Source organism: Rhipicephalus sanguineus, chromosome 5, assembly GCF_013339695.2.
Source record: "Rhipicephalus sanguineus isolate Rsan-2018 chromosome 5, BIME_Rsan_1.4, whole genome shotgun sequence".
Lineage (NCBI taxonomy): Eukaryota > Metazoa > Arthropoda > Arachnida > Ixodida > Ixodidae > Rhipicephalus > Rhipicephalus sanguineus.
This window is the reverse complement of record NC_051180.1, coordinates 15,895,558-15,912,754: the sequence shown is the minus strand read 5'-3', so window position 1 is coordinate 15,912,754 and position 17,197 is coordinate 15,895,558. Positions and strand designations below refer to the sequence as shown.

Sequence of the window (17,197 nt, the reverse complement as noted above, 5' to 3'; positions counted from 1 at the left end):
AATGTAGGCGCGTTACAATGTTCTTCTAAGTCGGGCCTCTGCGTGTGTAACTTTCATATGAGAACGTAGGCGGTCTTCGAACCGCTCATAACACGCTGCCGCATCTGGACGCGCGCAGTTCGCGGCTGCAGAAATAATGAAAATTGCTCCACAGCATACGCTCATGGAATGCACATACGTTCGCTCATCTGAAGATACCTTTGTCACGCTGGTATTCACGAATTTAGCGCGAGCGAAGAGGGCACACGTTTATAGTTTTTCTAGCGGCACGACACGGTGAACCGGAGAATTCGGAGCCGAGGGTGTTTGCGTCGATCGGCTCGGCCTGCATGACGCCCCACAAATTATGTAATGACCTTCCGCAAGAGCAAACACACGCCGATGGTACAAGAACAGAAGTTCGAAGTTGTGCCGACGGGTTACCAGCCGCTTTGTACATACATTGGTACATATATAAGCCCACGAAAAAAGCAAGCTTGCAAGTGGTGGCGCTGTGGTGTAATGGTTATAGTGCTTGCTTTGAGTGCGTGTGGTCGCGAGTTCGATTCCTGTGTCGTGCGTATTTGTATGCAAATGTCATGGTTGTGCATAAGTACTTTGGTGTCCATTTTCTATTATGTCCTAGTGATGAATAGTAGCGGAAATTGGCCGGTAAACGTAATCTACTGCCTGAAATATACTTTTTTTTTTTCATTTCGCGACCGCTCTAGGGCCTCGTATAAAAGGAGGCTATAACAGCTCTCAAAAGAAGCAGAAGAACTCTCAGTGCGCTCTGTTCAAGCCCCCAAAATGGCTTACATAAAAACACCAACTTTACCTCCAAAAGGAGGCTTTAAAAGCTCTCAAAAGAACCAGAAAAACTTCCAATGCGCTCCGTTCAATCCCTCCAAATGAGTTCAATAAAAACACAAATTTACCTCCTTAGTTCCGTGTAATCACGCCCTTAAAGGATGTAAATAAAACCTCCTTTTGAACCTCGTTTTGAAGGGGGTTTTGCGTAGTACCTTTTGGATGCACGTTATGCGTCGAGCCCGAAACTCCCTAAAAGGCTCAAACCCGTTTGCAGTGCAAAGTAAAGAAAACACCGAGACCACAGATCACACTATCAGATGCATGCGGCATAATTTGTGGCACTGTTGACGAACAGAATGAGGAAAGAAAGAGGCCGGAGTGATGAGAACAGGGACCTAAGAGAGAAGCTCTTGGCAATGCTTCAGCTTTCATCGGGAAGTTATTGCAGTAGGCCCAACGTTATCAAAGCATGCCCGTTCATCCAGTCCTATAGCTCAAGGTCGGAAGGAATAAATAATGTGGCAACGTAACTTCCAGAAAAGCGAGGGAAACGCGCCCTGGGCTAATCTTGCAAGAAATGCGTGCCTGTCTGCCATAAACTACATCTCGCCAGCCAGCGACTACCAGTGTGCACTGAGGATCTCAACAAGTCGGTTGGGGTGACGCGCTGCTCTTCCAACCATGAAATCTGTGATTCCTACGTCCGTTTGGCGGGGAATATACCCCATTAATGTAGCAATCGCGAATGCGTTTGTTTTGCTTTCGTTGACAGCATCGGCAAGTGATGCGCCCGTGGTTCGAATCGATTCGGGACTTGTCACCGGGCAGCGAATTGAGGTCGGCGGTAAGAAGCTCTACGCCTATCTTGGCATTCCGTATGCGCAACCTCCTGTTGGCGATTACCGTTTCCGAAAACCTGTACGCAATGCCCATTGGGAAGGAGTCTACAACGCATCCAGAAAACCCAAGCCCTGCCGTCAGCTCCCAATACCTTTGGTGGGAAGCCTGTCATTGAACTACTCCGGATCGTCGGAAGACTGCCTTCACATGAACGTCTGGACGCCGTTATCAGCGTGCCTAAACAGTAAGGCTGAGAACTGCGAGAAGAAACTCCCGGTAGTGGTTTTTATTCACGGTGGTGGTTTCCAGTGGGGCGACTCGGCTTTGTTCATGCACGATCCAGCCAATTCCGTTGCCCTGTCGGGCATTGTATACGTAACATTCAATTACCGCGTCGGTCTTCACGGATTCTTGTCTCTAGAGCTTCCCGAGTTGCCCGGAAACATCGGCTTTTGGGACCAGAACCTCGCCCTCAAGTGGGTACGCAAGAATGTCGCCGCGTTCGGTGGTAACCCTGAGGAAATAACAGTATGCGGCCAGAGCGCTGGTGCCATTTCGGCAGCTCTTCAAGCCGCTTCACCACATAGTAAGGGGCTGTTCCAAAGACTAATTTTGCAGAGTGGGTCACCCATGAGTCTTGTTATGGGCGATTATCTCAAGGGAAAGGGTAAATTTATCAATGTAGCTGGGACGCTTGGTTGCTACGATACGAATAGAACTCTCGAAGAACAGCTCGCAGATATCATCGGCTGTCTACGCAGCCTAGAGCCTGCGGAGCTGATCAAGAAGCTCGAGTCCCTTGACATCGTACAGCAGTCGTTTGCGCCCAACGACAACGACGAATTCTTACCTTTCTCAGTTGCGTCCAGAGAACCATGGAGCAAACTCAGCGTCAAGGAGCAGATTCTTGGAACGACGGAGAACGAGGCTGCGATCTTCTTTCACTTAGCTGCCATGCAGTTCCCAGATCTAGCAGATATCTTTGTGAGTCACTACAGGACGGTGTGCACAATCGTAATAACTCAGGCGTTCGGGCTTCCCATTGTACAAGCACGCGGTATTGTGAACGCTTATTTCGGTGACAACGGCGACGACATTAGCTACGAAGAACTCCGGGACGTCGCGAGTCAGATGATTGGTGACGTACTGTTCGATTGCCCTGCGCAGCTGTACGCGGACACGACGTCTGAAAGTGGCGTCAAGACGTATCGGTACGTATTCGCGCACAAGGGATCGCACAGCTTCTTTCCTAAATGGATGGGTGTAGCACACGGTGAGGACGTGCTGTACACTCTTGGCTCCCTTCCTTTTCTCAAGGACAAAAGCCGATACACCGACCCTTTCGGCGACATTGGCAAGAGATTCTTGGCCACACAGGACTACACCGCCGAAGAGGAAGGCTTCATGAAAGAAGTCGTTAGTGCCTGGAATTCGTTTGCAAGAACAGGGTGAGAAGTGTCGCTGCCCAAAATTATGTAATTTATGGTTTTGTCATTGTCTGTGCCAATTTTGAAACACCTTTGCATTCTCTTGTTCGCTATCTATACATTTAGTACGATATAAATGTTAGCGAATCAAAAATGTTCTAAGCGCATGTTATATGGCTCAGATATTCGTAAAAACGCTAGAAGAAATTTTAACTACCAAAAATTTCTTTTAGTTCAGCATTACCGCTGCACAGTCAGCCTCTGATAGCCACTTTTATACTCCATTTTTAACGTGATCATCTGCTGCCCACTTGTTCTGTGATTTTCTATTACGTAATGCTATCTTGCTAAAGTAAGACATGTTGTTGGTTTATTGGACATTACGCTTCGTGTGTGCGCGTGTTCTATGTTTCTAACGTGTGGTCTTCTTCGCGCAGTTTAAACGTATCTATGTACCTCATTTACTGTCCTCCTTTGTACGTGCGCACATATACACAGTGACATGGAACTAGCCACATAAATTGTTATATTTCGATGAGAAATTGGCATAAATTTGACCAGTAATACAACTATAGTAATGTTATCAAAATTCTATCGCTTTCTTCTTTTTCTTAGGAGTGAACTTTTTAAAAAAATCTATAAGCAACGGTATCTCGTGCACTCCATTCCTGGCTACATTAGCATCAGAAAAGTTATTCATGAAACTGTTATGAAATCTGTGAAAGTTTTCTTATTCCTATAATGTTGACATTTACAGAACGTTGTTAAAAATAGAGAATACCACGGAAAAACGTTCCGCCGACAAAGACAGAACGCGACACGCCACCACATTGCAGAACAGAAGAGAGAGAGAGAGAGAGAGACATAACTTTATTTTGTCCTTGCTGGGGTCAAGGGAGGCGGGGGCCGGGAGACTAGCCCTACCGGAGCCCCCCTTCCTCAGGCGGCGGCCAGACCTTGGGTCTTGGCGGCGTCTTCGGCCAGCCGGACTGCCCAGAGTTGGTCATCCGGGCACGCGCTGAGCAGCATAGCCTCCCACTGCTCGGGCGTGGTAATCTTAAGTGTAGGGTTCTTGCTGTGTTTGGTGGTGTGTGTCGCTGCGGGACATGCCCAGATAATGTGGTCGAGGTTGGCGCGAGCCACCCCGCAAGCTTTGCACTGTGGTGTGTAAACGTCCGGGTATATGCGACTGTACAGCGCGGGTGTAGGGAATGTTCGCGTCTGTAATAATCGCCATGTTGTCGACTGTTGCTTATTTAGCGACTTGTCAGGGGGTGGGTACTTCAATCTTGCCCTACGGTAATGCATGACAATTTCACCATACGCGACCATTCTTTCTTTCGCGTGGCCGCACCAGGATTCGATTTCTTCGTCCTCAGCCTGCTCGGCTCGTCGGGAGGGTAGCTGCTCTGATGACGGGTGACGCACCCGGTGGACGATTTCTCGGGCAGCGTCGTGAGCGGCTTCGTTCCCGGCAAGGCCCGAATGGCCCGGAGCCCAGATTAAATGAACTTGGCGGCGACGAGATGGGGATGTGCTTGCAAGTATGCGGTTCGCTTGCGGTGAAATGAGGCCCTTGGTGAAGTTGCGGATAGCTGTCTTGCTGTCACTAACAATGCAAGAGGCGGTAGTCGTCGCGTAGGCTAAAGCGATGGCAGCTTCTTCGCCCTCTTCGGGTTGTGTGGTGAGTAGGGAGCTGGTGGTGGTAGTTACATGATTCTGTCCCGTGACGACAGCGAGCGCCATGGCCGGTTGTTGCGGGTACTCTGCTGCGTCGACGTAAGCTACATGCGCGGCCCCCTTGTAACTCTTGCTGAGATGTTTAGCACGGTCGGCGCGCCGTTCTGCGTTGTAGACGGGGTGCATATTGCGAGGGATGGGGGGAATCAGGAACGTTTCTCGGATGTCCTTGGACAATGGGACCTTGGGTCCGGTCTGCGTAACGTATTCAATGTCAAGGGTACGGAGGATGTGCCGCCCGGTCTGTGTTTGCGAGAGCCGCTCGTAGTGTGAAATGCGCTGAGCCTCAATTAACTCCTCAATTGTGTTATGTAGGCCTAATTCCATGAGCTTTTGATTCTCCGTAGATTGAGGGACGTGCAGGGCTTGCTTGTATGCTTTCTTGATAATTATGTTAATCTTGTGTTTCTCGGCGTTGGAGAGGCATAGGAAGGGCGCGACGTACACGATGCGGCTGATAATAAAGGCTTGCACCAACCGTAAAAGGTTGTCCTCTTTCATTCCCATGTGCTTGTTGGCGATGCGGGCGATGAGCCTTCCTATTTGAGTAGCGTGGGTCTTGAGGCATTCGATAGTCTCTGTGTTCTTACGGTTCTGTTGTATGCGGAGCCCCAAGACTCGCAGGCTAGGCACGCACGGTATGGGATGTCCTTTGACTTCGAGCATGATGGGATGCGTGCTCTCCTGACTCGTTCGACGATGCGTTGCGGGGCGTATGATTAGTAATTCGGACTTGCTCGACGAACATGAAAGTCCTCGTGGCTCGACATACTCGACCACCACGTTGATTGCTTCTTGCAGGGTCTCTTCAATTTCGCCATCACTGCCTCCAGCAGTCCAGAGGGTAATATCGTCCGCGTATAGGCAGTGCTTTAGGCGTGGGATAGCAGACAACTGTTTAGGAAGCCCCATGAGGGCGATGTTGAAAAGCATGGGAGAGAGCACGGACCCTTGTGGTGTGCCCTTGCTTCCCAGCTTGATAACCTCCGACTGGAGTCCCCCTATTGTTAATGTGGCAGTGCGGTTGGAGAGGAAATCTTTAATGTAGCTATAGGTCTTTGCACCAACGTTTAGTTCTGAGAGTGCCTCGAGAATTGCCCGGTGTGTGACGTTATCAAATGCTTTAGTAAGGTCTAGGCCAAGTACAGCCCTTGTGTCCAGTTTAGGTCCCTGTCGGGTGTCGAGTACTTGATGCTGAAGTTGAAGCATGACATCCTGCGTGGACAGCCGTGGGCGGAAGCCTATCATGGTGTGTGGAAACTTCTCTTCCTTATCCATGTATTGAGTAAGCCGAGTGAGAATGACATGCTCCATGACTTTTCCCACGCATGAAGTGAGAGATATGGGGCGGAGGTTGTCGAAATGTAAAGGTTTGCCTGGTTTGGGGATGAAGACTATTTTGGCGTGTTTCCACGGCGCAGGCAAGGAGCCCGACTCCCAGACGATGTTGATATGTTGCAACAGAGTCGCTAGGGAGTCGTCATCCGCATTTTGTAGGATCCGATTGGTGATGCGATCGTCCCCCGGCGCTGAGTTGGGGCGCAGATTTCGTACCGTTGCCTGCACTTCCGCCAGGGTGATAGGTGCGTCCAGGGAGGCGTTATCCTGACCTGTGTAGGGCATCTGCGGTTGCGTCACCTGGTCACCAAGGTCACCAAGGTCACCAAGGTCACCAAGAACAGAAGAGGCACGCCCACAGAAACTGTTGTGCTTGCATCTTGAACTACCTTTCATGGGTGTGTACAATAGACGAAGTAATTATTCCGAAATAATCATTGGGACATTTTAAATTATTTTGAGCTTTGTGCGTGTGACAGAAAACCATCGCCGTGTTTTTCTGCGCCCACTAACTCCAATCTCCAATGTGAAACTGTCCAAAGTCAAAACTCTGATAGGCTGCACGTCAGTACATTCTCGTTGATATAGTTAGAGCCGTGTTATTTGCCTTCTTTAGTACAGAGACTCGTAGGCTGGTGCCACATATGCTGCTTAGATGAGCCAAGTTTGCTTTATTGAGTGCGACTCACTGTGATTTCTGAGAGAGTGTTCTATGCATAGATAACCGCAACGAACGTGAATTTTTTTGGCGCATCGACCCTTGCCTATCCTTGATAAATATATGCTCGCAATCCTGAATGCACCAAGTTGTTTGCAGCCACCGAAGGTTATCCAGCCGTTCCTGCATCTTTAATTAACTGATTTGTGGGCGCACAGTGATGCATATATGTCATACTTGTTTGCGCATCTCAGACTGTCGACTGTTTTCACTTCAAATCGCAGAAAACCGGTTATTCCACATCCGAATGTCGAGTGGCCCGAGTACACGACGGGAAATCCCCAAATGCTGATGCTGAAGCCAAACAACTACACCGTCGTTCAAGACATGAAGAGAGAACGTTGCAAGCTCTGGAAGCCAGTCCTCTACAAGAGGTAAAATAAGTATAGGGTATTCCAATGAGTGGCAAAATATTATTCTAATTCGTCCTACAGTAAATAGCGCTATCTCTCAAACCGCGGGACGCAAACTTTCTAAATAGATCGCCCGTGCGCGGAATCGATAACCCCCTTCATTAAGCGAAAACATTGGTGTGTTTATTTCATCTGGCGAGAGTCCCAGAATAGTAATTGCGAAAGCTTTTGCTGCTAAACTTTCTACAGGATGGTTTTTTTATACAATATAGATTTTTTATAAAAATTCTATGACAGTCACGTTCCTTTCGTTTTTGAACATAAACTCTATGTCGAGGTCCACAGCTAAGGTGGCACTGACATGAATAATCACCAGAAACTCGTTAATTAACTTCTTAATTAATGACTTCAGGGCAGTTGTTTATAATTTATGGCGTACCAATTTTTCGGAAATCGCGATAGCTGCACATAATTAGAGATATTCATCATCGTATCTTAAGGCCGATACCGAAACTGACCGCGCCCGGCTTGCAGGAAACGCGACCGCTGTGTCACGTCAGACCGGAACTACCCGTCAGAAGCAGGTTACGAAATTTAAATCAAGACGCACCGATGCAGAATGCTCTTCAGGAAAATCTGCAAGCATTCTGAAATACACATGTAAACAGCTTATTGTTTGCGTGCGATGTGTGGTGCTTATCTGTTTCTTTCTTAAACTATGAAAAGGCGCGAAAAACTATTCCGCCTGTCTGCAGGAAGACGCGCCGCAGCGGCTTCCCACAAGTTTTATGCTCCAGAGGGAAAGAAAAGGTTGATATCGCGGTTCCTTTTTGCGCACAGCTCGCAAGAAACAGATAAAACCAAACACCACAAGCAAAGGTAAGGCGATCTGCTGGCACAACTGAGATGACTTGCCGCTTTTTACCAAATGATACGACCAGGACGCGGCTTCACTTAAATTGCATCACTTCCTTGTCACGTGTAGTTCCGGTCTGACGTAACAGAGAGGTCGCGTTCTTTGCGCGCCGGGCGCGGTCAGTTCCGGTATCGGCCTGAAAATTCGATGACGAATATCTCTAATTACGTGCAACTTGCGTGATTTCTAAAAAAGTGAGTATGCCATAAATTGGCACGCACTACAACTTTGTAATATAAACACTTGCACTAAACTCAATAATTAAAAAGTTAATGAAACAGCTTTTGTTAATTGGTCGCGTCTGTGTCATTTTAACTGCGGCAAAGTATTTCCGCCTCGCCGTGGAGTTCGTGTGCGAAAATGACATTAGTATACTGTCATAGGAATTTTATTAAAAATGTGTATTGTCTAAAAAACATGGTTGATCCCTCCGCAATGTCTTCGAGGAGTATAGCCATGTCTTCACAGGATTAAAGTTGAATGTTTATTGTACATTGATGTATGAGAGCTAGCGCAATGTCTATTGGTGTTTGGCAGCTATTGCACCGTTTGACGAGGATGCACCCACGTTGACGCCGAGTGGCACATCTCCATCCCGAGGACTAACGGCAACGATCATGATTTAAGCCCTGTGGTAGCTGAAACAATTGACATACACCCGGACACAGCATATGATGAATCCCGTGCAAAGATGGCATCAGCAAGCGCATAACACTGGTACTCGATATGCACTTATTCAAAGCATCGCCCTTTGAGAAGAGGCACGCCAAGATGTACCCTCCCCAATAATAGGGTAATCTACACCTTTGCTAATGCATATACCTCAACACTACGGAAGCGCTCACTGTCGGTGCTCGTTAGTGGCATGACGTGGCCTCCGAGATCGGCTACGGCAACGCCCCGTTGCCCAATGCCCAGGCCGTTCCATTAGCACGGGGAGAGCGTAATCAGAGCAAGCGGCGTGGCAGGCAAAGCGTCACCGATTGGACGCATGGGCTAAGCTCACCATCCTGCGGAATGCTAAAGAGCTAACAAGAAGATCACACCACGGCCGGGCTGTAAACGCGAAGGTAAACGCGACGCTCGTCGTGTCCCCCTCTAGCCTGGCCGTGGTTTTACACAGGGCGAGTGAGGAAGCAACAGCGTGTTGCCGGAGTTATTCTCGGAGGCCACGGTTATGAGGCAGTACTTCACCGATCCCAGATGGCGACAAGCACTCAGTGAAGCAACGTCATTGTGAAAGGGAGAGGGTGTGAGAGAGATATAAGGCACCTTTGTGGTGCCGAATGCATGAGCGTCAGTGGCGCAATGGTTAGAGCGCTCGGTTCCTATCGTCGCGGATCAAGAGGTCGTGGGCTCTCGACTCCCAGGTCATCCGAGTCGACAAAACTTGTGATTTTTCTTTGTGATCTGTATTTTACTGACATATATCCGTGACGGAAATACGTCAGCGAAGTCGTGGTGGACAGCGGCATAAACACTTTCGTGTTAAAAAAAGATGACGAAGCTTCCCCAAGTTGCGCAAGGCCAGAAGCAGCGAAGCTGAATGATTCCGAAGTACAATCTGGTTGCTCATGGGTTGTTGCTAGGCTTTAGCTAGATGATGCTACGTTGTTTCTCGGTTGCTTCTAGGTTTTTGCTAGGCTTATAGTTAGGTAATGTTAGGCTGTTTCTAGGTTGCTTCTTAGCTCAGAGAGGTTCGAGTTAAACCACATACAGTCACAGACACGACACGGATGTCCAAACTCCAGATACAGAAACTCGCGCTGAAACCGAGCGTTCGCACCTCCCATAGATCAACGGGCGCGTCGTCGTTCGCGTAGGGCTTCCATAGCTTCGGGGTCATCTCGCAGCCGCCGTTGCCTTTCCCGTTGCCTAGTATTATCCCGTTGCACGTACCGCTGAAGCACTCCGTACAGATGCTTCAGCGAAGCTGATACTTGCGGCCACGGTGCTTATCATTGGGTCAATGCGGACGATGTATTAAACATTTTAAATGCGAAGCATTTCTTAGCGAACCTCTGGCACTTTGAGCGTTTCTATCTACGTATCTATCTATCTATCTATCTAGCCGCCTACGTCTGGATGCTCTCATGGTCGCCTCCTTAAGTTGGTGTAGACCAAAATTTGCATGGGAAGGTAAGAGGATTTGACGAATATGACTGCCGGGTCATGACATGAATAACGTTAAAATCCTGTCGCGTACGTCGTCAAACCCTTTCCACTAGACACGTGTGGCACATACCCGTTTACCACGGGCCGCGGTGTACGGGTATGCACCACAGGTGATTGACAGTTTCTACCCAGGAACGGCGAGAACAGACATTGGTAACTTAATTTCTAGAGCGTTAAGAAAAACCAACATCGGCAGCGCTGACTCAACGAATAGAAAGAATGAAAATTAGGATCCCAGCAGGAATCGAACCCAAGCATTCTGCGTGGCAGTCAGGTATTCTACCACTGAGCCACGCCAGGTCTATCAACTGGTTTGGAAAAACAGCCTACGCAGGCGTAATACGGTACAACGTCAATTGTGGTTGTTCTGGCTATTTAATTTTACAAGAAAGCAATAAACACTACATGATGCTCCTACGATGTGTACTCTTACGATACAGGCGTCATTTCAGATTAACGTCTGTGGTTCCAGTGTTGGCTCCGCTATTATAGCCGTCTAATAAACATTACGTTTGTATTCCTATGATTCAGCAAGCTATATTGAAGCATTGCTCGACCCCGGAGGAATACATTAACGAAAGTTACATATGATATCCACATCACCGCACCGTAAAGTGCACTTCGGCCACCAGAACGACGCAGTGTCCTCTTCATTTCTTACGAGGCTGGGCGATGGCCTCATGCTGACCGAGAATGACGCCAGATTGGTCGACAGCCGCTTTGTAGACAAGGCTACGTAGGCCACATACTCCCAGGTAGTCTACGAATACGACAAACACCATCTACTGACGTTGGTCTACGTAGCACTATCCAGGCCTACCGCCTCGATGGCCTATAACTCACCAACGAGAAGGGTGACTTCAGGTTCCGACATGTCGCCGGCTCTGTCGACAGTCAATTTGTCGACGAAATGACCGAGGTATCCACGAATTCCAACAGCTCTACTATACCACACACTTCACTACACATGGACCCCTCGTCACCACGATCACGACCGGATCCTATAACAAGTCATGACCAGCTGCTGGTGCTCACTGATCACGGTGATGATGCACTTGTTCAAGAACTGTCAAGAACTTCTTGCACACATGCACGCGGGTTCGTGAAACGAGCGTGCGTTCTCGGGACCCGTATAAGCACTACATATCAGCATACCGCTTCTGGTGTTGGTAATACCCACGTTGCCATTGGCAGCGTTACCTAACCGTAAACAACTGGTTATATAACACATATGCGGCTCTTCAACATATATATGTGTGCGTATAAAATTTATACAAATCTTTAGCGTCATTTTGTAACGTGTCACTCAGTAAAAAAAGTTACGCCACAGTCACCTACCCGCCGCATGCTTCGCATAACATCGACTCCCACGGTACGTGGGACCTGCCGAATGTTTCTTAATTACTGGTTACGTCCGTCCAGAAATCTTAATTGCTGTTTGCCGCCCGTCTGTTGCCTTCTTTATTTTTAGTGTAGCTGTGGTGAGTAGTGGGAGTTGCCCAATTTCTGTGCCACGTACCCATTCATGATGGTGATGGTTTCTCTGTACACATTTGTACGCACCAAAGTTTTTACGGCCGGCTTAAACAGGTTGGCTGTTAAAAAGCACCCTCCATAAGCAGACCCTCGCGAATCTAGCTGACCGTAATCCCTGATGCATGCTGCTGCTGACACTGTGGAACAGATTAACACAGGACGGCAGTTACACAATGGACGGGAATAAATTAGGCGCCTGCTGTATGCATACTACCTCTACCAGATTTGCCGATAACTGGCTGTGCCCTCTATGACAGTTGCGCAAAAAACATCAACATTTGGTTCGTGAATATTGATATGAAAGCTCGCAGTTATAATTCTTTTCTTCCATTGTTTCAGCGATGATTCCTCGAAAGGAAGGAAAACCCCGAGTACGATCGCCAAGCCTACCAAACCGAGTGCACGCACGCCCGCAAAGAAAAGAATACCAAGCTTCTCCGAAGACAATAGCATCTCCGCGTCTCCAGCGATGATCCACACAAATAACGTGCTTACGTTCGTGTCCGTAACGTGTTTGTTAATCAGCTTTCTGGATGCGAGATGGTACGACAGTTGAAGACATGCGTGGATGTGTCGTTGATGTACCTCAAAAGATTGATAAGTGATTTTTTTAGCTCTTCCTGTGAGCGTAGACGCAATGGTGATGGCAAAGAGCAAGTCGTCAACAATGCGTGAATGAAACTGGATAATCTCATTCGGTGGTTAGAAAAAGCTGTTGTCCTCTTTTTACAGTTAGAAAATGGGTGCCTGATAGTGTAGCGTAGGAAAATAATAAACGAGGTACACACATTCTGTATCTGGCGAAATTTAAAAGAAAAAATCTCTTTGGTAGATATCAGACTAAACTCTAGATGTCTAGAGATGAGTTTTTACTTATAGAAAACATCAAAATACATATCGACTACTGAAGGAAATCCAACGAGCAGCCCTTTTAAATGTGGAGAAGAAGAAGAATACTATGCTGCAATGGGACACTACCATAGCTGGAAGCGCTGAGCGCAAGCTGTTGGCACTGGCACTGTGCTTCCTGCGTCGGTCTTTGCCGCCCGGTTTCAGCATTCATAGGCTTCCTTCTCAAGTGCTACTTGCCTCAATAAACACCGTTCCAGAGTGGTGGCGGTGCGAAGTACTGAACCTGGAACTCCGATGCAGGACGCTGTTCGCTGCCCTGGTAATGGCGGACGAAACCACCCAGCAATTAAGGCACGATTTAACCTTCGATGGTTGTTGTTGTTGTTGTTGTTGTTGTTGTTGTTCCTCATACATTTGGTGCAACCCAATTCGGGGGTAATCAACTGAAACTTTTTGTTGGACTAGTTGGTGCATTTGAGCAGTGAATAAAATGCGTCAACGAAACGAAGACAAGAAGAGACAATAGGCGTACGTCCTTGTCCCTTCTTGTCTTCGTTTCGTTGACGCCTTTTATTCACTGCCCACATCGGGGGATAGGCCATGAATCGGACGGTGCCTTTCTTAAAGAATTAATTCACTTTCTGTAGGAAAGGGCTTTAAAAATGAATAGTTTATGCGTTACACATTAACAGTACAACTTCATAAAGCTTAAATAAAAAAAAACGAAAGAAAAACGGCCAAAAATACATGTATATACAGCAGTGATTAAGAAAAGAAACGTTCGAAAAAGAAACTGAACTAATTTACACTTAACATTCTGATCTTTTATTCTCTCCTAGAAAATTACATACAGCGTCGAAAACACTCCTGTGGCTAAAACCAAGCACGGTAGCACCAAATGAAACAACCACCGGAAGTGACAAATTTAAGCCCATCTTGCGAAAGGGGTCTTCTAGTAGTCTTTTTTTTTGGATTTTAAACCTGCGGCACGTCAAAAAGAAGTGATCCAGAGATTCACTCTCGTTGCAGTGAAGGCATAAAGGTGACTGAGCCAGGCCAGACCTGTGAAGGTAGAAGTTCTCTGGGGGGACTCGACATCGTAGCCTTGTAACTGAGATTTCTTCCTTTCTAGAGGAGCACCATCTGCTCGTCCAAGGAAACTTCAGTTGTGGGAAGTCTGATGAAAACAAAGGCGATTTGTCGAAGTGATTGGACATTGTAAGCTTTTCAAATATCGCTGCAGTGACATATGCCGACGTCTGCAATATAGACATAACAGGGCCCGTGTGTTGACACTGCAAGTGAATCCACACATTCATTGAGTATCAAACCTTTGTGGCCAGGTACCCACACTAAACGAATAAGCCGTAAGTGTCTTGGAATTAGCGAATAGAATGTCTCTAAGGTACTTGATAAATTAGGTGCGCTTAAGGAAGAACAGACAGAGAGGCAGTCGGTTATAATAACCACTTCTGACAGACACTGAGGCAATTTACGCAATGCTAGGACTATAGCCAGCAATTCAGCTTGGTCATCGTGTCCACTTCTCTACGCTCAGCGCTTCCAGCTAAGGTAGTGTCCCACTGCGGCATACTGTTCTTCTTCCTCCCTACATAAGCAACGGCTTGAGGGCACGTTTTGCAATTTATTATTTAAAGACCGTGAGTTGGAAAGGGACATAAATGCACTGTCTGCAAGTAAGGATTTCAAAACTGCCAACAACAAGGCAGTAACATCAAAAGACCCGCCACGGTGTTCTAGTGGTTATGGCGCTTGGCTGCTGACCGGCAGGTCGCGGGATCGAATCCCGGCGAAAATGCTAGAGGCCCGTGTGCTCAGATTTAGGTGTACGCTGAAGGCCCCCAGGTCGTCGAAATTTCTGGAGCCCTCCCCTACGGCGTCTCTCATAATCATATTGTGGTTTTGGGACGTGAAACCCCAGCACTTATAGCAGCAACATCAAAATGCAACTTTATAAACAGGAAGTTGAGCAAAGAAAGAGAAGATGGGAAGAACAAAAAGAAGGTAAGCTAGCCTTGTCCTTCTTCAGTTTATACCCCTTTAATAGGAGGATCAACGAGAGCTATGCTTTAACGAGGACCTACTACCAAGCGTCCACTTTATAAGCAGGGTGATATATTGGGCTAGTTGGTTGTGCATGTTCGTTAAACTGCACGGCGGTTACGAGATACACTTGGTTAGGAAAGACGCACGGAACCATTGTGCTTGTGGTGTCGTTCTCGTTCCGTACGTCTTTCCTAACCTGTAGTGTACCCTGTAACTGTGGCGAAAGAAGATAATTTTAAGGGCTCGCTTTCTTTGTTAAACACAACATTAATTAGAACTTACAGACAAGAAACCAAGAAGAGTATAGGGGATGTTATTTGTAGCAATTATGATGTATATGGGAAGAAAGTAAAGTGGACGAAAAGATAACTTGCCGCTGGCAGGGACCGACCTGCGACCTTCGAATAACGCGTCCGATGCTTTAACTGAGCTACAGCGGGGGTCATCGCCCCGTCCACTTTATGGGGAGTATATATATATATATATATATATATATATATATATATATATATAGTCAAGTAGATCCTCCGTGAGAAGTCACAACGTTGTTTATTTCGACGTTTCAGCCAGAGTCTGGCCAGACTCTGGCTGAAACGTCGAAATAAACAACGTTGTGACTTCTCACGGAGGATCTACTTGACTACTTGCAACGCTACGGCCACTCCACCACGATGCCTGCATATATATATATATATATATATATATATATATATATATATATATATAGACGTATATATATATATATATATGTGTGTGTGTGTGTGTGTGTGTGTGTGTGTGTGTGTGTGTGTGTGTGTGTGTGTGTGTGTGTTCCTTTAAACCTGGGAGTGTTAGTCAGCGCCGCTAGTAACTGTAAAGCTGTTTGACGGACCGCCCACTTTAACACGCAGTTTACGATGCAAGTCAGTCGCTTTTTGCAGTACCTTCAAGGTTCGTCTGATGCGCCAGCTGTAGTGATCACGTAGGTAGCTTCGAAAATCCTAAGCAGTCGGACTCTCCTACGTGCACCACATGTAACACTCTAGAAGATGTAAAACACGTCCTGTGTGACTGTTCCCGTTACGACGCAGAACGAAAGCATCTAAAGGCAGCACTTCATTTGCAACGCGGCTCGAGTTGGGAGCTGCGGCACTTTCTCGGCCCGTTACAAAGCAGTGTTTGTGCGATGCGCAACACAAAAGCGCTGTTGGTGTTTTTGAAGACTACTCGCCTTGCCGAAATTTTATGAATGACTCCTTTGTGTATATGTGTGTTTTTTGTGACTGCACGTATCATTTCTGTGTATATGCGATCATTGTATATATCATAGTCACCACCCGATGCCTAGAGTAGGAAGCCGGGCGATAAACCAGGCTAACATCTCTGGGAGCGTCATTAAAACGCGCTGTCTCTCTCGTCCCCAACGAAGAAAACGCGAGCATAAATATCGTCGAATAACAACATAGGTTGTGTGTGCTCTCTGCTTGAGGAAGTTCTCATTGTAGATCACGTGTTAGGCGGTGTGTTGTAATAGCAATATGGCAACATGAAAATACAGTTACAAAGCTTAATTTTTACGCAGCGGGAGGCCCAAGATGAAAAACGAGGAAGAGCATCCGCACTGTCAGTAAATTTTGTCACGTCGCGGTGCACAAACCACTGCCTAATTTTCCCTCTACGTTCAGTAAAGCTCGTGATCTGAAACGAAAGCCACGTAGACTTTTTACGTGACTTGCCTCATTTTACGTCAGGGCGAGGAACAATTACGTCGTGAGGGTATTTTTCTATTGAAAAGATGAATAGGAGGCGTTTGTGCCTTTAAGACCACGCTGGCTACTCCTCGTCGCTTAGTAGACAAAAGAAAAATAGTAAAAGAAAGAGCGAATAACGTAAGAGAATGTGGCACGCAGTATGATGCCGCATAACACAATACAAACCGACAGTACATGAAACCCTGTTTCGTACTATCGTGAGAGGTATGATTGGGAACACGCGAGCACTTTACAAATAGTCTCAAACCCGACGCAGGGCGATTCGCTGCGGCATCTGTTGGAAACAAAGTGGAAAGGGCGCCGTGGTCCCGCTAAATGTCGGCACGCCCGGCTCGCTAGTGCTGCTAAAAAACTGCAGCTGATTGCGTATAACGGGCCGCTCGCGAGTATAAGGCAGGTATGCCACACGGAGCGCGGCAGGGTGCTGTCTGTACCTCCGCACAAAATACCGCCTTTTCTTTCGCTTGTGTGCATGCGTGTAACACACAAAATCAAGATACAGCAAAATATGATTGAAAGAAACGGTAGAAAGAATGAAGCTGTATTGTACAACCAGGCGCGCGTTCTCTTCACCCAGAGGTGGGCGACTTCGTTATTCCAGGTAACCATGGCTTGCAGCGGACGTCTGAGCCCTATCTACCAGCCGGAGCTGGTCCTAAGGGTTTCGTGACGTCAGAAACGCCACCCACTGG

At 47.3% G+C, this 17,197-nt stretch overlaps 1 protein-coding gene across 1 annotated transcript in view; it reads left to right on the top strand.

Moving 5' to 3' along the window:
- Positions 1–13,067, top strand: part of LOC119393275 (uncharacterized) — an 80,529-nt gene extending 67,462 nt beyond the window's left edge. The window contains exons 6-7 of the mRNA XM_037660210.2: positions 7,080–7,229; positions 12,175–13,067. Coding sequence (XP_037516138.2) covers positions 7,080–7,229; positions 12,175–12,391 — 367 coding nt within the window. The 3' untranslated portion in view covers positions 12,392–13,067. The remainder of the gene's footprint in view (positions 1–7,079; positions 7,230–12,174) is intronic.
- The last annotated feature ends 4,130 nt before the right edge of the window (positions 13,068–17,197 follow it).